The sequence below is a fragment of the Podarcis tiliguerta genome (assembly GCF_965153285.1).
Source record: "Podarcis tiliguerta genome assembly, chromosome: 5".
In the NCBI taxonomy this organism is placed as follows: Eukaryota; Metazoa; Chordata; class Lepidosauria; order Squamata; family Lacertidae; genus Podarcis; species Podarcis tiliguerta.
In genome coordinates this window covers 76,197,706-76,219,651 of record NC_139538.1, presented here as the reverse complement: position 1 = coordinate 76,219,651, position 21,946 = coordinate 76,197,706, and the positions used below count along the sequence as shown (strand labels likewise).

Below are 21,946 nucleotides of genomic sequence, written 5' to 3'. Positions count from 1 at the left end.
TTCCAGCTGCCTATTAATTGTCGACTGCTTGTCCTCACATGAGACAGAATGTTTTCTCATATTCTTGATTTCCATTTCATCCCTCTCTTCAAGTTAATTATGCAGCAGTGATGTTTACCAAGGCTATTGCTTCCCCTCCTTGTCTGCCACCCCCTGCCCCCCCAAAATAAACTACACTATTCCCATGAAAGTAATATCCTGTGCAGTGGAGCACATCAGAAACTATGGAAAGACTTTGGCTTTCATCCAACTCTATCAAACTGCAGGGGTTTCTTTTTGGTTTGGCTTTGTTCCTTTCTTTTCAGCGCTGTAAATCTTTCAGTGTTTTATGTTGTTTGTACACTTGGAATCTGGGGGAACAACGTGGAGGCTTAGGCAGGAGTGCTTTATAGTCCAAAGCAAAAAACAACAACCCAAAACCACCCTGTACATTTTTAAAGGAATGGGGTTGTGGTCAGAAACGAGTGAATCCCAATGAGCCTTGTAAGTGATGAACATGACTGAGTATTAAAAATAGAGTCCAGCTTCCAACCTTTCACCCACCACCTCCCTCCTGCCCTATGGATGCTCTTTATATAGCTTTATGAAGAATTGGATAATGATCACATCAGATAAATGCCCTTGGTTTTCATAGTCGTTTTCAAGGTCCACAGCAGTCACCTGAAGGGAACCTCACGAGAAGTTGGCTCCTTTACTCGAAAGTCCATAGTCTTGTATAAGGAACTAACAGCACAGTCGCATGCATGTCCCTTAGAAAGTGGGGGTATAGGATAGCATCCCAAGGATGGGACGATGTGTCACTTGAGGTACAGGACTGCCACATCAAACAAGCCCCACTCCCATGTCAAGTCTACCGTATTCCCCTGCCATGTGTAGGCTCACTTCCTGTCTGATGAGGCATATAACCAGTTCATACGTTTCTCTGCCCTCCGGGGTACATAAACGCAAAATGTGGTGGCACCACTTCATGCCATAATCCTGATTACATGTTTTAGGGTCTCCTTGGGGGGAGAATTCTGTTTGGGCCAGTGCAGCAGGCCAGCGTCTCTCATAACAGCATGCAGGTGGGGATCCTAAGTCGGGGATGGTTTTTCCAAGCCGAAATCTGCACACTTCCTGTTCTCCGTATGAAGAGCGTCTCATGCTGATTCACACACCCTTAAAATAATAGTAATAATAAGTTCCCCTATTTCTAGATGTTGCTGTTTAATGTTGCCATAATTTTCAATTTTGCTGTCCACAGAGAGTGAAGAGGTTTACCAGCGACAAGTGCTGTCTATTTCCTGTATCGTCTTTGGCATAGTCATAGTGGGCATGATCTGTGCAGCGTTCTACTTCAAAACAAAGTAAGAGCCTTTGTCTAGCCTCTGTCCTGTCATCCTTATGCCTTTTCAGTTCTTCTGTGTTTTTCCTCCATGGCATTATTTCTGAAGAGAGTAAGATACCAGAGACCCAATATACATTATTTCCTTGTGAGTCAACATGCTCCCCCTACCCCCCCCTGCATGTAAAAATGCCCCCGCCATCTCCATGACTGACACTCATAATGTCATTTATCAGAGTTTGCATACAGGAACACAGATGAATGGGAAGGGGTTTGAAGAGGTTAATCTTCTTTGATCTTCTGGAAAGGCATGAAAATGCATCGTTTTCCTACCAGCTTTTCATATATCACAAGAACTGGCTTTGGGTGAAACAATGCTGAACATCCTGGCGACAATTTTGTGATCCATAAAATAAATAAATTCATAGTATGGTAATGTCTGCATCTGGCTCGAGCATATCTATTTTGATTCATGACAGATTTATCGGTTATATATCGGAAGATGCAGAGGGCCTGGTAGTTTATATGGCTCAAACTGCTCAATGACTCACAAGATTGGGCTGCTGGCAGTTAATAAATGACGGTCCAAGCTTGCTTAGAAAGAAAGGAAGGGAGACTGGCCCTGTCTGCACCATGCTACACCTCTAAAGCAGTATTATACTGCTTCAAACATTCATGGTGTCGCTCAGAGAATCCTGGGAACTGTGGTTTGTCATGGGCACTGAGTTGTTATTCCCCTCACAACAGCTTCTTACATAGCACGAGGGTCTGCCATTAAAAGAGGAAAAGTCAAAAATTCCATTGAGCATGCTCAAGCCCACACTAGAATTACATTTGGAGCCAACCTAGATGTGATGTTCATTGCAGTAATCCATTTAATTTGCAGATTTTTTTAATGTAAAGAGGAGCCTCAGGACTGCAGGTTTGGGGAAGCCGTAGTTTGACTCCTTTCCCTGTTACAGTTCCGACGAAAATGAACTCTTCAGGTTGGCTATTTGCATTTCAAGAAACGCCTCCATTGCCCGCAGTGTAGGCTTCCTCCAAAGGCAAATAGCCACTACAGAGAAGCAGTTTGTGCCAGGAACTTGGCAAGGAAAGGAAGAGTTATACTTCTCCTGCCCCCCCCCCCAATGCTTCAGGCTTCCTTATGGCAGTAATTTACCTAACAAATAATATGCATGTTAAGTGCATTCATGCAATTGATGTCACTTCTACTTCAGTCAAGTCTATAACCTACTGAAATTTATTACTAGTAGCCACCAAAATCCGTTTTTGCCCTTGAGAAACATCACATTTAGGCCGCTGTCCTGGGACCTGGGCCTAGAAAATGGAGGAGGTGATTCAAAAAGTGATTTGAATGTCTCTTGGGCTAAGTGCCTTTTCTGTGATAAATGTTAGGCCCTTTGAAAAGGACAAGTCCTTCTTCCCTCGTGTCACCTCCTGTTCTTATCCTGTTTCTGTGAAGAGAGAGGAAACATGTATGCTACTCAAAAGCTCTCTGGCGAACCATACCGCATCAAAAGTCAATGATGGACAATGGTTGGGGACTATTTAGCAGTCAGAGAATGATGCAGCCCAGGTTAAGTTCCATTAATTTCAATGGGAGAAATTTCAGGACATGATTTAATTCCTCACTGAAATAAATAGAATTTTAGTGCACTTGACTTTGGCAGTTTATGCCCACCCAAAAAAAAAGGGAAAAAAAGGAGAAACTTATAATATATGTCCCTATTAGACCTGTGCCTATTGCAATAAAATGCTGTCTAGACAAGGCATTGATTACTTTTCTGTTATTTTATGACTAACCATTATGTTTTCATTTTATGTTCTGTGTTTTAGATAATTATTCTGAAGGAGGAAATTTGTGTTCTCAGATGTCACACTTACACATTGTACAACCTGTGCGTTGGCATCCTTGGAATACTCAAATCCACAAATGCATTATTTAATTTCTTAATTTTTATTGAGTAGAACAGTCCCCCCACCATTGAACTGGCTTCACTGACCAAATAAAATTAAAGCTTTCTCTGTAGCTCTCATTGTCCTTGCTATGGCACATAGTTCATCAGCTGCAAATGCAAGCAACAGTTTCATGATTCTTAAACCAGGAAACCAGGAGTCAATGTGCATGTATCGCAACAATATAGGGCCTTGCCCTATCAGAATCTACCATAGCTCCCCATATGTATCTAGAATGTGAAGTGACTGAGTCATAAGTCTAAAATGTGAAAATTTCAGAAGTTTTTGAAATTTAGTATTGCAGAATTTTGCAGTTCTTGGATGATGGGTGGCTCTTAAGAACATGAGAAGAGCTCTACTGAATCAGACCAAAGGCCCATCTGATCCCGTATCCTGTTCTCACAGTGGCCAGCCAGAGACTTATGGGGAGTTCACTAGTAGGGCATGAACAAAACAGCACACTCCCCATTTGTGATTCCCAACAACTGGCATTTAGAGTCTTTCAGCCTCCCAACAGTGGAGGTAATACACAGCCATTGTGGGTAGTAGCCATTGATAGCCTTGCCATCTCTGAATTTGTCTGAATTTTAAAGCCGTCCAAGTTGATGGGCACCCCTACAGCTTGTGGGAGCAAATTCCTACCTTCTTTTGCTCATCCTGAATCTTCCGACATACAGCTTTGTTAGAGGGTTCTAGTATTATGAGAGATTAAGGCGAACTATCAGAGTATATAAAGGTAAAGGGACCCCAGACCATTAGGTCCAGTCGTGACCGACTCTGGGGTTGCGACGCTCATCTCGCTTTATTGGCTGAGGGAGCCGGCGTACACCTTCTGGGTCATGTGACCAGCATGACTAAGCTGCTTCTGGCGAACCAGAGCAGCACATGGAAACGCCGTTTACCTTCCAGCTGGAGTGGTACCTATTTATCTACTTGCACTTTGACGTGCTTTTGAACTGCTAGGTTGGCAGAAGTAGGGAACAAGCAACAGGAGCTCACCCCATCATGGGGATTCGAACCGCTGGCCTTCTGATCAGCAAGCCCTAGGCTCTGTGGTTTAACCCACAGCGCCACCCACGGGCATATTATTGGTATAGGGAATGCCCATAACTTAGTGAACATTGACATTAATGTGTGAATGCTGATAACCCCTGATGAGTATAATGAACATTTTGAAATAATCAATAAGAAGGGACAAGAGCTCAGTGGTAGACCTTTGTTGGAACACTCAATCAAATTAAAAATATCTGCAATGGCAGATACATATTGCAATGGTTATGTGTAGAAGTTGGGTTTTTGTAATTATCATAAGCTGAAGAAAGGGGTTTCTCTTTGCAGACAGAAATGGAGAGGTATAATAATGAATGCTGAAGGAGGAACATGTGTTGGTCCTCAGTGGCACATACATTGCATGTAGAAGGGGCGATCCTCAGCATAGTTACAAAACTCAGGTACTAGGTGATGAGAAAGGCCTCTTTCTGAGACCTTGGAGAGCAGCAAACTAGTCAGCACAGGCAAAACTAAGCTACATGACAAACAGACCCAGCAGTTCCCTACACTTGTGAATACATCTCCCCTCATTTTGGACAAGCATCCCTCCATGTTGACAATAGCATTTTGCCAGATGTCATCGTTTGCTGGTTGTTGTTTGTTTGTTTTCCCCAAAAACATTAACAACATTGGCCTGGGACCACCCATTTTACTTTTGAATGTAGCTGTATGCCGGCTCCCTCGGCCAATAAAGCGAGATGAGCGCAACAACCCCCGAGTCGGCCACGACTGGACCTAATGGTCTGGGGTCCCTTTACCCTTTACCTTTATGAGCGACATTTCAAGCAGTCAGTGTAACAAATAAAAAAATGGTTGGGACCAACTGGCTCACTTTGGCTCAAGTTGTACATTGCAGCAGGCTCTGTGGGGTGGGTTTTTGCCGCAAAAATCGGCCTGTACAAGCTGCAAGTCTCAGGGAAAGAAGGGTGGGTGTAAAAAAGTGGTTTAACCCCTTTCCCTTTGGTCATTTTTCCATTTGAAAAACAGTTTCCCCAAGCTACGTTTTCATTCACAGCTAGGGCATCCTCTGAGGAAAAAGTAATCAGGTGAAGCTGTTTTGAGGTGAGAAATACCTGAAGGTGAACTCCATCTACCCACTGTGGTAGTTGGGGAACAAAATACTTTTATATAAGACTCGTCCGCAGCAATCTTGAAATTGCTGTGGTAGTCTCTCACCAGCGAAGCATCTGAAACTAGCTCACAACAACAAAAAAGGGCTACTGCTCAAAAGCATGTGCTCTGGATGCAGAAGGCTCCCAAGTTTTTTTTTATTCAAAATCATAACAAGACATATTATCCAAAAACATATCATCCTTGGTTCCCCCCCCCATTTTTCCTCCCTCCCCCCCTCCCACACAAACCCACCCACCCCCACCCCCTGACTTCCCTCGATTCCAGTCTTTGGTTTCTCTAAGAATGCTGTTTTCTGCATGTTACAAAGTTGTATAGATCCTCAAACTATTTAGCTGATTATTATCAATAAAAGATTTGTGAATGTTTATTCAAAACCTGCCAAGGAGTCCAGTTCGCTTTGTTGCGTCTTCAGAACTTTGTAAAGGGTTCCCATTCATCCTTAAAGTCACAGTTGTCCTTGTCCCGTAGCTTATATGTCAGTTTTGCCAGTTCTGCATAGTCCATCAATTTTTCTTCCCATGGTTCTTTACTTGGGGTTTCTTCAGTCTTCCATCCTTGTGCTACTAGAACTCTCACGGCCGTTGTCGCATACATGAAGATGTTTTTCAACTTTTTTGGCAGGTCTTTCCCTACAATCCCCAACAAAAATGCCTCGGGTTTTTTAACAAATGTTAAATGGAACATTTTCTTCAATTCGTTGTATATCATTTCCCAAATTTTTTTAATTACCTCACAATCCCACCACATATGATAAAATGTCCCCTCGTTTTCAGAAGGCTCCCAAGTTCAATCTGGCATCTTTAGGCAGGACTGAGAATGTCTCATGTCCGAAAGCTTGGAGAACTGTGGGCAGTCATTGTAGACAATGCTGACCTGGCTCAATATATGGCAGCTTCCTATGTTCCTCTGATATTCTCATTACTAGAACGGTCCGAAAATGGGTGGGGACATGGAATGTGTGGCCAAATTAGCTCAAGGGTTTTCAAATTGACAGTTCCCAGCCAGTAAATCAGAACAGTTTCATCTCACAATGATCCTTCTGACATCATAATAGGTCAAGCCACTCTGGCAGTTCACACCCTTGAATCAGCCACAGATGTGGCGGGTTTGAGTTTGTGTGTGTAGATAGATATACAGTGACAGCCAGCATTGTACTGATGCTTGCAGAAGTGAGAGATGTAATTAAAAAGCACATAAAAGAACGAAAATATACTTCTTTTTCTCTCTTTCCCCCCACCCCGCACCAAACTCACAGTGTCTATGACAGTAGTGTCTCACATCAGATGTAACTGATCTGTAGGAAGGACTATGTGAATGGAAAACAGGGACGTTGTATGTACGCTTGATAACTATGAAAATCCTTTACTAAAAAACAACTATTTTTAAAAAGCACATAAAACATGCAATTCATATAATTCCCATGAACTGTGAACTTTTGTTCCCCAATTCTTTTAAAATGAATGTTTGTAATAAAGCTCCAAATAAGCATACTCTGCAGTGGAATTTCACTTGCAGTGAAATTGTGTTAATTCTGTCACACATTATAGATCAAGCTTCAGGCATGGTTGCAGATAGAGCCATACTTCTAGTGTGAATTGCAAAAAGGAAAGCTTATTTATTGCTAAGATGAGACGTATTCTTCTGAGAACATGTCCCCCCCCCCAAAAAAAGGGCTCTTTGCACAATTTTCTCTGATTTTTCCCCATTTCCCCACACAATGCTCCAGAACAACCCTGGCTGCAGAGCACTGTGAAGGATGCAGAATGGTGGCCAGGCTACCAATATGCTTATTGCTGCTGTAACCACTTGCAGCAGCAATGAAAAAGAATCAAAGAAACAAACAAAAAGATTCCCCACCCCTGAGAAACTGTAGGAGAATTTCTCCCTTGCTGCTCTAACATTTTGTTGAAGTACTTTCCCCAATTTCTCTGTCCACAAATGCATACAGCTCTACTATTGGTAATAACAGATGTTCAGATGCATCGAAGTTCAGTGGTTAATGTGCATTAACAACTAGATACTGTTAATGTGCAGAACAACCAGATATTGCATATTTCCTGGTCAATATACACAAGCCTTGGGGAATGTGCACATCACAGCTAAACTGTGCATATTAGGAGAACTTTGCACTAAGATGCTGATTAATTTTAATGTTTAAATGAGTTTACAAGTTGTCATGAATTTTATTTTATTTATTTTTTAAAATGCAAACTGATGTGAAAATGTGGAGAAATGAATTTTATTTTATTTATTTTTTTAAATGCAAACTGATGTGAAAATGTGGAGAAATGAAAGTAAGACTGGGAAAATGAAAAACTGAAACGGACAGATTCACTCATCCCTCATTTCAGCATAAACCCTGCATTACTGAGAACAAGTTGTTCTGACCTGCCTGGACTTGCCGTCACAAAGGTTTCGGTTCTAGTCTGTGGTCATTGAAAATATTAGGACAGTTGGAAACAGAAACCACATTAGAATAATTGAGATTAGAAAAATAATAATCACTGCCCATCTTTATCTGGACATCTTTTTGTTTTTGTTTTTTTCTTCTTCTTTGCAGAAAGCAAACAAAACTTATTCAGGAACAGCTGAAAGAGACACGAAATGGGAAAACCTACAGCCTTAATGCTTCCAGCATGATGGCAAAATCAGAGACCAGGGCCGAAAGCCGAGTCCAGCTGCAAAATGTAAGTAACTTTGCCAACCTCCATCCTTAATTCACTGGTTGAATGCTTTAATGCTGATGGTTTGGGTTCTCGTCACCCCCAGATGTGCCACTAATTTGCACCTGTGGTGCTGTGGAATGGAAAAAAAACCTGAACAGAATCATTTTATTTGTCCAACAGTCCTTGTTAAAAGAGTGCAAATTGGAGCTTTATTATGCTGTCTTGTCGTGGTTTGCCATATTAAACGCCAGCATCTGAATAGATGTAAAATTTATAGGAAAACTTCAGGGAGCAAAATGGGATGTAGGAAAAAAAAGTTGCCTTGAACAGCCAGCCATGTTGGCTCAATGTCTTTGGGAACTATATAGCTTTATGGTGCAAAACAGCAGGCTATGAGAAAAGACACATTTAGTTATCTCCACACAAGGTTTTCAATTATATGCTGGCTATGTAAGAAACTCCAAATTAAACATTAGCCAGAACTAATTCAGAACTTGGGTCTGGAGGCAGATGGTTCCTAAGTGGACCCAGGATGGGTCAGCATAATTGAAGGGGTGCTGAATCACAGCCCCGGGTTGGACTGTGGGACTGTAATTAGAGTTGCTATCTTCTGCATTGATCCCCATTCATTTGCCTTCAATAGCAGAAATCAACATGTGATTATGACCAGGGTCTCGTGCAATGACCTTAAAGATTGGACAGAAGACCATTCTAGAAGTAACCTTGTCCTGGGCTGCATGATGCTTCAGAGGTTGACACTATCACACTCTGAACCAAGGAACAAATCGGAACCAATGCAGATCACACAGAGTTGGTTGTATGATCCTAGTGCCAAGCTCCCCATCAATATTTTTGAGCCACATCTTCTCCTGTCCCTTTATGCTCTTAAAGTAATTGGGTTCTTTCCTTGAACCATGGTACTGATAGTGATAGGAATACATAAAAGTAATATCATCAAAAACCACACACACACACACACTCCTACTGCTTCAGTCCTTCATTATTTTTGTTGTTGTTTATCTTGGGAATGTCACTGCCTTTCCATGAACAGATGCATCGAGGTAGTGGGATTCAAAGCCCATAAGCAAGAATATTCTCCATCTCAGTTTTTTAATGCTCCATTTTACTGGCGTTGATAGTTCGTTTCTCTTTCTTCTCACCTCCCGGAAAGACAAGATTAATGGGGTGCCTTCATTATGCATTGCAATTGACTATCTCGTAATTGAAGGTTGCGTTCTACTTGAAGGTTACTTTGCATAACAGCACAGGCTGCACTTTGGGCACACAAAGAGCTATTGCCCAGACAGATCTTTCCCTGAAAACCAAAGCCTGGTTTGCCCTGCTGTTTCATCTACTCACCAAACTTAAACTGCCTTTCAACAAGTTGAGCCATCGTTAGAGACAGTCCAAGACATCTGCTTGCCCTCCCTGATAGTTACAGTCATAATAACCATAATAATGATAACTTGCTACCCCCTCATGTGGGCCACTTAGTGGGGACTGCGGCTCATTTGTGGCGGCTTTCATCTGCACCCAGTGGGACTGTTAGGGTGCCGACTCCTTTCTGTTCAAAGATTCCAGACCGCTCATAGCATTCATAGTTCCTGTGACTGAAAGTGGAATAGCCTAGCTTCAGTAGTCTATGCTCTGGTAACCGCTAGATTACATTACATTACAATGTGCTATATGTGGCTCCAGAAACTGCAGCTGGTGCCCAACACAGCAGTCAAACTGTTAATGGCGTCTGGCTTGCCCCAACTGCATTGCCTGCCTATGCTTTTCTGAGGGCCTCATTTGCAAAGTGCTGGTTTCCCCCCACAAGCTGACCCCAAATAATACTGCTCTGAGTAATTTAGGGGTTAAGAAAACAACAACTTTAATAATAATAATAATAATAATAATAATAATAATAATAATAAATGTATTATTTATACCCCGCCCATCTGCCTGGGCTTCCCCAGCCACTCTGGGCAGCTTCCAAAAGAATATTAAAATACTATAATACATCAAACATTAAAAGCTTTAAACAAAGGCCACCAGCAGCTGCAAAATACAGTTTTACAAAATGGAAGCTGCTCTGGTTAGCACTGTGTCAGATAAGATCTGGCATCCACCCCACCTCAAAAAAGTGGGCATGGCCAGAACCCAAGGAGGGCTGTATTTCTCTCTTTACTGTTCTCTTTTCTCCCTCTCCCCACCAAACCCCCTTCCTCTCTGCCCAGCAGACTGCTGGAACCAAAACTTGATTGATCTTGCCAGCAGTCTGAACTGATCACTTGCAGGCAGCTTTCAGCATTAGACCTAGGGCTTGGGCTTTTCAGCCAGAACTCACCAGAACTCAGTCTTGGCGCCATTATAAGAGAACAAGAGAGGCATTTATGTTGAGTTCTGGCACCTCTTTTTGTAGAAAAATAGCACTGCCTATGGCCATAGGTTGCCACCCCATGGTGGATTAGGACTCCCTGCCCCATCATTTCTACCCATAGCTTGGTATAATATTGTACCATAGCGTTCTGACAGGCTGGATTTGCCTGGCAGAAAGACCCTTCTGTACATATGTGCCAAATTCAATGTCCCTTTGGGATCTTGTTTTCAAGAGACCATGCTATGTAAATGCAAGGAAGTGACTCTAATCCTGCCACTTCCTTTTTGCAGCTCATTTTAAATGCATTGCAAATTTGCTTTTCACTTCAGCTAGCCTCATTTATGTTTTCAGCTGTTTGCATAACTGCAGTTAAAAAATACCACAGTCCTCCCTTCTCTTCCCTCGCTCACCTCTGTGCCAACAAAAGCTTCAATAGCTTGATTATCAAATCTGCATGCAAGGTTAAAAACATGGATGTTTGCTTTCAAGAGGTGTTTTTCATCTGTGACACAGCACTTCACACGGCGCTTTAAAATGGCATGTTTTCTCATTTGCATTCTTCTTTCAAACTGCTCAATAAATTGCAAGCTCCCTAAATTCACTGAAGGTTCAGATTAGGAGGGTTACATTTGACATTATACTTCTCACACTGTAAGATGTGGAACTAATACTTACGATCAGCAACACTATATTTAGGAAGTAACAGACATACCTAATTATATAACATTTAAGAGCCTTTTCATTCTTTATTTTCTAAGAGAAAATTAGGTACATATTTCAGATTCCAGGGACAGCCAGCTTCTGTATTCTTGATGGCTACTATTTTCTTCATCTGGTTGGGCCCTGTGAGAATAGGGTGCCAGAATAGATGACCCTTTGGTTCTCCTTATGCTCAGATACCAGTCTGGAAGTTGGCATTGTCTACCCCTATTTCTTAAAAAAAATAAAAAATCAAAGCATTTCCCAAAAATTATAAATCAGTAAAAACCCTGGACCTGTTTAGGGATTTGTAAATTAATACAGGGAACTTGAACCAGGCTCAGTAGTAGATGAGGATGTTTTAACAGTTTTGTCCCATGTTGGCGGCTATGTGTTCCCCATCAGCAGTCTAGCCACCACATTCTGCCCCATCTGGATATTCTGGGCCAGGTCCAAGGGAAACCCTACAAGGAGTTCACTGCAGTAATCCACCCTCAAGGTTACCAGTGTATCGTCTACAGTGGTCAGGCTATCTCAGTCCAAGAATGTTCATATTTGGTGAACCAGGCAAAGCAGGTAAAAGGCTCACCTACCCAAAGAGGATACGTGGGCCTGTTGTGACAATGTTGTGTTCAAGAGTACCCTAGAGCTGTGTATCTGCTGCTGCAGCCGGAATGTGACTCTGTCCAGAATGGGCATTTTTCAGACATGAGAACAACCTACCCCAAGAGTCTCCATCTTTTCTGGATTCAAGCACAATTTCTTGGCCCTCCTCAGATCCACCACTGCATTTAGAAATCAGTCTAGAGCTTTAACAATCTCTCCTGATTCAGATATTATGGAGAAACAGAGCTGTGTGTTTTCTGTTGGAAATGACTTCAGAAGAACAGTATGGACCAGATATGTGTGGTTCCTATGAATTTATTATTGGGGAAGAACTGAAAAGCTAGAGATGGCATGCAATGGGATGGGATGGACCTGTGACTGAGTGCCACTAAGACTTTAAAAAGGCAGTTTTTCTTCAAATCACATTACTGTATAGTATGTCCCTACAATTGATGGGGGAGAAATTCTTTGGCTGGCTTTCCTCAGTGGGCTAACTTGAACCAACCCTCTTGAATTTGCTTGTGGATCAGAAGGTAACTCCCAGTCAGATTGCACATTTATCTGAATTTTGTAATGAAGTTTTGGCATGTAGAAAGTCCACAAAGATGCATTTTACATTAAAAGTGTATACCAACTGTGTACAACTTAAATACTTTTTGTGCATACTTTCAAAACATTTGAAGTAGGCTGCTCAGTCCACCCATAGCTCTTGCCTACAAGAATATTCCTTGCACATAGAAAACAACATTAGGGAGAAAGGATGCAGCCTAGCATTCTTCTTGAGCTGCTAATATTCTGTGTCAATATTTTGGAAATGTGTGAAACACCTATGTTCCTCTCAGTGAAGCACATTTCTATTTACTGAGGTTGGAAAGGGAATAAATAAGTATTAATTGATTGAAAACCAATATATAGTCATGGAAGTACATAACTGAAAGGTAAAGTTAAAGGTAAAGGACACCTGACAGTTAAGTCCAGTCACGAACAAATTTGGGGTTGCAGCATTCATCTCGCTTTACTGGTCAAGGGAGCTGATGTTTGTCCACAGACAGTTTTTCCGGGTCATGTGGCCAGCATGACTAAGCCGCTTCTGGCGAAACGAAAGCAGCACACGGAAACACCATTACCTTCCCACCGGAGTGGTACCTATTTATCTACTTGCACTTTGACGTGCTATAGAACTGCTAGGTAACCGAAAGGTACCTTAGTGTTATTTGCTCCAAACATCAGCTCCCTACTCATGGATGGAAACTTAAGAAACTTTTGCAAATAAGAACCAATCTATAAAAATTATAAGAGAATGGCATGTCGTTGGAGGAGAGGGAAGATTGTTCCATCAGGCACACAAAGATGCTTGTGCTGATGGAACAATCTCCTTAGCACCGCATTGAATTCCATCCCACATAGCCATAACTATAAAGTTCAGTTAGTTTTAAAGGTTTACTCTTAATATGATGATAAACTGGCTCCAACTCTCTGTTACATTCAGTTGAGCCACAAATGCAGCTTCCTGGCCCAATATCTAATGGACAAAGGATGAACCTCTGTACCATCTGAGGACCAGAATTTTAATTCCCATCTCCCCACAAATCTCTTTCTAGCCTAATCCCTCATGGTGCCATGCACGGTTCCATGAAGATGGAAGAAGGGGTGAATGAAATTTCATTTCAGCACTGAGCAGGGGGTATACATGATGGAACAGGCAGGATCAGTGTTGTTGCAGCATTTGCTGGTGCCTGGGGCACTTGCTGGCGCCTGGTTCATGATCCCTCAAAATCATGCTCCTAGGGCTATGGCCTCCCTGCTCCATGACTCCTCATGCTACAGCCCTGGGCAGGATTAGTGGCTATGGGGATTTGTCACTTTTGAGAGACATAAGAACATTAGAGGAGAGTTTTTCACTTCCAGCAAAGTTATACTGGGGAACACCCATCTGTGTTTCATATCATTGTCTCAAGCAACGGCCACTACCACCTACTGTAACTGGTGGCAGTTTTGCCATTCAGGAAGGAGTATTTTCCAGCTGTGCTATATGCAGTCTTTTAATTGGAAGTCTGCTAGAGAGTGAACCTGGAACTTTATGCAGGCAAAGCACATGATTTGTTGCTGAACTGGGGTTCATTTCCTATTCTAAACATCACCATTAGCTACCATTTCTATTACAGCTGGCATGTAGTGCCTTTCCTCCACCAACTATCAAAGTGTTTCGCAGATAAAGGCAGCAATCCTCTCTTAAACAAACTAGGAAACAGGACCAACCAAGATCACACTGCTGATTCCATGACAGTGTGAGGGGTTGAAATTGGCTGTGAGGCCAGTCTCCTCTGTGTTTGGACCACGCTGTCTCCATTGATTTCTTTAGGACAGCCAGCCTTGGGAGGTAGGAGTGGAAAATTGCTAGTGAGTGGCTAGGTAATTGCATTTGACAGTTGATTTTCTCCATGAAACTGTGAATAATTGGAAAATTTGCACAAAAGCTTATTTTTAAATGCTATCATTATTCATTAATTTATTTAACTACATGCCTCAAAAGTGCTTTTCAGTAATTGCTCTAACAACAAGCACAAATATAATCAGCCAGGAGACAATAAGCACTTTCACAATAATAGCACAATTAAGCCTTTTACTGTACCAAAATGCCAAGCTGATCTAGTAGCCAGAGCAAATTCGCTGCACTTGGACAGGGTATTGGGTCGCTTGCCATGTGGAGCAAAAGCATTTTCAAAGTGCACTCGGCGATTCTGACCAAAAGGGAAAGGACAAATCATGCACAGATTCTAGCTCTGAACATGGGCCTTTAAACATGTAAGGAAATTGAAAATAAGCACAGATGAGGAAGGAGGAGCAAGAAAGTGGAACCTTTTCTTGAATTTGCTCCTCAAAGTAACAACTTTATGGCTTCTTCAGCAACACTCCTGCACCAGTGAAATCTGGCTAGAAGGGGCTTGGCCCCTATTGCACAAGGTTCAAGAGGGTGGTAAATTGGTTAAATATCTTCAGCAGGGAGTCAGTCCACTGTCCCTCAGACCTTGTGGGGGGGGGGCAGACTATATTTTGAGGGGGGGGGATGAACAAATTCCTATGCCCCACAAATAACCCAGAGATGCATTTTAAATAAAAGCACACATTCTCACGTAAAAACACCAGGCAGGCCCCACAAATAACCCAGAGATGCATTCTAAATAAAAGGACACATTCTACTCATGTAAAAACACGCTGATTGCCAGACCGTCTGTGGGCCAGATTTAGAAGGTGATTGGGTCGGATCCAGCCCCGGGCCTTAGTTTGCCTACCCATGGGTTAAATGGCCTTGTGCAGCCCCATCAGTGGGCAGCCAGCATTTGCACCAGCAGGGACAGCTCACCCATGAAGCAAGGTTAGGCAGCTGCCTTGGGCGGCAGGATTCACAGGAGCAGAAGATCCAGCCTCCAAGGAATGCATCACCCACTGTCAGTGTGGCCACTTCTACTGCAATAATGCTAGAAAAAGGAAACCTTTGCAAAATGCCGGCACCCTGTCTCTACAACTCTGCTAGCATCTCTCAGTATTGTGAATATCACTGAACTTACCTTTTGTTGGTATCTTCATGAACTTATCTAAAAGACCGAGTTAAGCATTTGAAAAATCTATTGAAACCAGACATTATAAGTTCATTTTGGGCTGGGTAGTTCACAAGTCTTTGTGGCTTTGTTTAATGTTTTGTATTGTTCTCAGAAGGTTGATAAAGTATGTATAATTATGAGTTGCACTACTTCTACTGCAATGGCAGCAACAGTTGGAGTGTCCTCCTTAGAGGCCAGATCTGCCACCACCTCAATGCAGCCTCAACAGTGGGGCCTCTTGGTGAATAGGAGGCTCTGCAGTCTCCTCCCACATGTGCTGCCAATATAGATCTTTATCCCGCCCCGCCCCCGCCCATTTTCTGGAAGGGGGAAGGCACAATTTTGGGGTTTGCCTCGGGTGCCAAAATGTCTGGCACTGAGCACAAGTGCTTAAAGGGGCCAGTCCTTCTCCTGGGTCTTGGCAGGAGTCAACTGACTTGGCTCACTTCACTTTCAGGCAGTGCAATATCAGCAGGTTAGCTGGCAGGGCCAAGCAAGTAGTAATTCTTTTTTTTTAGTTTAACATTTCCATAGTGGCCAAGGGATGGGACAGGACCATTTTTCTGCCTTCTAGGGGTGCATGGGGTGCATGCTTTAGTTTAGTTTACAGTGGTACCTCAGGTTACAGATGCTTCAGGTTACAGACTCCGCTAACACAGAAATAGTACCTCGGGTTAAGAACTTTGCTTCAGGATGAGAACAGAAATCGTGCGGTGGCGACACGACAGCAGCGGGAGGCCCCATTAGCTAAAGTGGTACTTCAGGTTAAGAACAGTTTCAGGTGAAGAACAGACCTCCGGAATGAATTAAGTTCTTAACACAAGGTACCACTGTAGTTGTATTTAGTTTTCATTTCATTTCAGCTTTCCATTGTTCCCTATGAGAATAATGGCAACCCACCTCAAGTTGGTTCTCTGATTCATAATAATAATAATAATAATAATAATTTATTATTTATACCGCACCCATCTGGCTGGGTTTCCCCAGCCACTCTGGATGGCTCCCATCAGAATATTAAAAACAGAATAAAACATCAGACATTAAAAACTTCCCTAAACAGGGCTGCCTTCAGATGTCTTCTAAAAGTCAGATGTTTATTTCCTCGACATCTGATGGATTGGTGTTCCACAGGGTGAGCGCCACTACCGAGAAGGCCCTCTGCCTTTCCACCGATAGCTGCTGGTGCTTCAGTGGCTCCCATTCATTGGAGAAATGACTGGCAGACAGTAACTGGCAATAGCAGAGGTGCTACCACAGACAGACAGCGGGAATTAAGGGGCACTTACCCCATGCCTGAGAAAGGACTGTTAGACGGAGGTGTTTGGCTGCCTTGGGAGCATTGAAAGTTGCATTGGGGAAGAGGAAAGAGGAAGATAGTGATGAAAACCCTGGCCTATGGTGACATTAAACTAGTAATGTGTGGGAATGGGACTAGCATCTCTTGTTCAAATGGACATGCATGGACCAGTGTTTTGGCAGCATTAGTGCCAAGTCACAATGGCCAGTCTCTCTTCTTCAGGCAGGCTTCATAAGCATGAGGTCACAAAGGACAGCTGTTGGACAGGAGGGGCTAGAAACAGGTAGAGACATCACATAGTAGTAATGCTCAACCTGGAGTAGTCAGTCTGTCACTCTCCCAAATTCAGAATGGCAGTTCAGGGAATCCTGGCAATGAAAAGTTAACTCCAGTGGCTAGAGGACAGGTGCAGAGGCAAGATGGATGCAGCTTGTGGCTTACTTTCCACAGTGTGTTTGACAATTTCCTGAGATCTGCAGTCCAAGGTAGCGTAACTGTTGCTTCAGTCCAGCAAGTAGCCATACACGTGGATTTTGTCCACATATTACCTAGGGAAACGTGGGTGGCGCTGTGGTCTAAACCACTGAGCCTCTTGAACTTGCCAATCAGAAGGTTAGCAGTTTGAATCCCAGCAGGGGGAGCTCCCATTGCTCTGTCCCAGTTCCTGCCAATCTAGCACACCAGTGCAAGTAGGTAAATAGGTACCGCTGCGACGGGAAGGTAAACAGTGTTTCTGTGCACTCTGGTTTCCATCACAGAGTTCCATTGTGGCAGAAGCGGTTTAGTCATGCTGACCACTTGAGCTGGAAAGCTGTCTGTGGACAAACACCAGCTCCCTCAGCCTAAAAGTGAAATGAGCTCTGCAACCCCATAGTCGCCTTTGACTGGACTTAACCATCCAGGAGACCTTTGCCTTTACTTTTTTCCTTTACCTTTATTACCTAGCTAGAAATCCCATAGGAGACACAAGGTTCCCCCAAGCAAGGACAGTGTCTACACATGGCATTTTTTAAAAGCTAAAAGCACACTATGAAGAGGAACCAGAGGGCAGTCTCTTTTGCTTTCCTTCCAGTTCCTACACTGCACTGCCTGGGAATTTTTAGAAATCAAAAAATATTTTGATTTTTAAATGGATAGGATAATTTGTGAGTTGGGACCTATCACAAAAACATGACGGAAGTCACACCAAAGTCACATTTTGGACTGCCACCTTGGTTCAAAATGGCACCTGGCATCCAAACATTAACCAAAGCTGCTGCCCGCAGTTTGGGAACTCTTGTGCTGAGTTTGGCAATGATATCTCAAGCGGCAGCTGAACGTATGCCAAAAAATACGTGAAGTTATGCCCAAGTCACATTTGGGTACACCATCTGGACTCAAAATGGTGGCCTGTGGCCCAGCGTTGATGATGACCACCATCCCCACCTCGGGAACCCTCATGCCGAGTGTGCTGACAGTATGTCGAGAGGCAGCCCAACAGACAAGTGGACATACAGACAAGCCACCTTTTAAAATATGTCCTAGATGAAGGATTCTGCTGGCAGTTCTAGTTGTCCCAGCCACATGGTCAGGGCCGGATTTAGATTTGATGAGGCCCTAAGCTACTGAAGGTAATGGGGCCCTTTATATGTCCAACTGCCCTTTGTCAACAACAAATCGTCGCTGTTTTTTTGTGTTGAATATATGCTATATGGTAATTTATGGAACTAATAGGTATTTAAAGCCATTTGCACATAACAAAATATGTATTTTATCAAAGTAATTGTTGAACTGAAATACAATTAAGAAGTATATTAAAATGAAATACAACTAAGAAGAAGTATATTTTTGGGGAGGGCCCAAGAGAGTGGGGCGCTAAGCTTGTTTAGCTTATACGTAAATCCAGTACTGCGCATGGTGCTAGATTGGAGCCAGGCGTTGTGAACCTATTGTGAGTCAGTATGCATGGCTGGTAGTTTATGCTATGGGTTTTTTTTAGCTCTTGGTTGTTTAAAAATCTAACAGACTTGTGTACTTTTTTGGGGGAAAGTTATTTTAAAAACAATTATTAATAAAGTATTAATTTACATTCCTCCTGGTGTTTGTGTGCAGGGTGCAGGTTCAGTTTTGAAAAGTTCTATTGAAAGTGTGAAATGTTTTCCTTTTCCTCCCTGCTACCTCTGTATTTCACGGTTACCTTATACCCCTCCTCCACCACCCTCTTTTAATAAATCCAGCTTTTGTTTTCTGAGAAGCCTTCAGCAGTGCAGAATTTTAATTCACGCTGAATAGCATAGTGATAGACCTTTACCTGTTTAGACTTCTATTTATTTGAAAGACAACCCATTTCATCTCAGTTACTTAAAATGGTTTAAAATGCCATATCTGTAAAGTTTCTTTTAGGCAGTTGATTTTTATCCGGGAGAAGTCTTGGAACTAACGGTTTTATGAGTTATAAAATTATTATTATTGCAGAGGGCCTTCTTGGTAGTGGCACCCGCCCTATAAAACCCCCTCCCATCAGATGTCAAGGAAATAAACTTTTAGAAGACATCTGAAGGCAACCTTGTATCGGGGAAAATTTAGAAGTCTAATGTTTTACAATTTTTTATGTGCTGTAAGCTGCCCAGAGTGGCTGGGGAAACCCAGCCAGATGGGCGGGATATAAATCATAAAATTATTATTATTATTTGCCCTGTGCCTGGGCATCAAATGACAAAACAGATTAGATGGATTGAGCTGAGGGTCACATCTTTATTTAGTGATATTCATTGATTTTCAGAATACTTGACTAAAGATCTGCCAAATAATCTCACCAACCCAACTGACTTGCAAGGAGAGAAAAAGGAAATAGGGTGTTCTGCACAACTCACCTTGTTTGACAATCCTGTCTTAGTTTACATCATTCTAGCTGCAATTGTCCCACTCTTTGCTTTTCATAGTCTATGCACTCTCAGAAAGAGGCTGCAGAGATTCTGCCAGGGTCCCCATTCTCCACTGACTAGTGGGACCACCGGGCCAAAGCCTGCTCCCTCTTCCAGATCCCTTCAAGCTATTAAGTCTTGAGCAGTTCATTAAAAGAGGGGTGGGAAGCCTGTATTGGACTCCAACTCTCAATATCCCTGAACACTGTCCATGCTATCTGGGGCCTATGGGAGTCAGAATCCATGTGGATTCCAACTCTCATAGGTCCCAGATACCATGGACAGTGTTCCTGGTAGAGCAGCCAATTGCTGAAGAGAGAAGTCTGTGTGACTTCATGCCTCACTTGGCTTGGAGTTGCTTTTTGTAGTACAGTCTGCCACACTATAAAGGGGGGAAATATGCTCAGTTGATGTCATGGTGATGTCAGGTGATTGGCAGGTGGATGGGGCCCCGCCCAGCTGTCAAAATAATCTACTGATATACAAAGGGGAGGATTCAGAATGCAAAATTTGCATTTTTGAGACAAGCTGTTTTGTTTTTCGTCAATAGCTATGCAAATGTCACCAGAACTGAAAAGGTTTCTCTGTCTCAGTTTAAATAAAGCATTAATATTTTCCTCATAAAATAATTAGCTGTCATAATGCTGATTAGAACCAGGAGCTGAAACTTCTGCAAACAATAAAGTGTATATATTCTGTTGCAAACTCTGGCAAACAACAGTGTGCATACACATAATATGTGTATATATTCTGACAATGCATCAGTATAACTCTATTTTAGTTTCCCCCTGCCTCCAAATTCCTCCAATATAATTTCCCAGTTAAATAATTACACAGCTTCTCTAAAATGCAGTCCTTGCTATACAGAAACTGTGCTATACTGAACACGTGCTGAACCTCAATAATCCTCAAATCAACTTTTCCACACAAGCACACCTGACCCACCAAGCTCTGCTGGAGCTCTGCTGTTGACCTTCAGATTCCGCAAGGCTCCACATCCTACCTATGGGGTTTCATTTTATTTTTCCACAAATTTGTCCTCCGTTCCCAAACTTCCACAAGCCGCCACCTCTGCAAATTATGTTCGTTCCAATAGCAATGAAGGATAGCATCCTTATGACATTGCTTTGTGCAGAATCAGATCATTGGTCTATCAATCCCTAGCATTCTTTACTTCAAATGACAGCAGGGGCTCTCTTAAGTTCTCAGATAGAGGAGTTTTCCCAGCCCTGGTAACTGTTCTCTAACTGGATATGAAATGATTTAACCTGGGACCTTTGATTCATATAAAGTCCCAGGCTAAATCCTTTAACACGTTTCTGCGCTTCCAATTTCCCACCTAGCTGATATTGCACAGACAACAAAAGCAGACCTACATTTCTCCCTTAGTATTGCAGGAACAACTTCCTCCCTCCTGAAGAAGGCAGTGTGACGACCTTGTTGTCTTTTAAGGGTTGCCATATGATGTGATAGGCCCGTTCAAGGCAGCTGAATGGGTCTCGTGTGAAACAGACAATGGAAGGTGGTGCCATCTTCTGCTTCTTCCCATTCAGCCAAATTTGTCATCTGCACTCGCTCCTGTCCCTGGAGAACTGGGGAATGGAGTCTCATCACCTGCCTTTGGGTCCACTCTGAACTCTAAGCATGTAGATATATGTTTCACCAAATTAGGTTCTCACTGCAATGCAATTCAGGGCAGATGGCAAGGGAGGGGAGATGTAGGGCACACCAGTAAGCGCCCCACAGCAATGGAGTCAAGAAACAAGGCTTACTATAATGCCTAGAAGCCACTGACTTTTAGTTGATGGCCTATGACTCCGAATCTGCTTCCGCGATGGATTAGCTGCACAACCACAGGGCAGCCAATCCCAGCAGGGTTGCTTTCACTGCCAGTCAGCTGATCAGTAGGGAAAGGAAGGCTCCCTTGCCTATACACAATTGGGAGCATCTTTGAAGGCTTCCATCTCTAACTGTCCCTCACATATGATGTCAGAGGTGTGGCAGGTGGGTGTGGCTTGGGGAGAAGTTCCCATTGTGCAATTATGTGACTTGACATGGTGATGTTTTGCGGACATATTGTGGTACGATCCCTGTGGAAAGGAGCCTCAGCAGAACATAAATTGGATCATTTGGAAAACCTAGACGTTGGGATAAAGTGATTGTGTGTTGAGACCCCGAAACCACCCCCTCATTGATGAATAAGACACAAGGACACAGATATTAGGTTAAATGTTGTTGGGCAAATTTAGGCCACAACTGTAGTGGTTACAGAATGTGAGTGGTATTGGTTTAGGCATTGGACTGACCCGACTATATCTGATTCCTGCCCATCATGCAGGGA

The 21,946-nt window shown here is 42.8% G+C and overlaps 1 protein-coding gene across 2 annotated transcripts in view; it reads left to right on the top strand.

Moving 5' to 3' along the window:
• The window catches only part of NRG3 (neuregulin 3), a 602,711-nt gene that overhangs the window by 564,476 nt on the left and 16,289 nt on the right, over positions 1 to 21,946 (top strand). For both annotated transcript variants that reach the window (XM_083440046.1, XM_083440045.1), the window contains 2 exons: positions 1,244 to 1,346; positions 8,028 to 8,154. In XM_083440046.1, the coding sequence (XP_083296172.1) occupies positions 1,244 to 1,346; positions 8,028 to 8,154 (230 nt within the window). The remainder of the gene's footprint in view (positions 1 to 1,243; positions 1,347 to 8,027; positions 8,155 to 21,946) is intronic.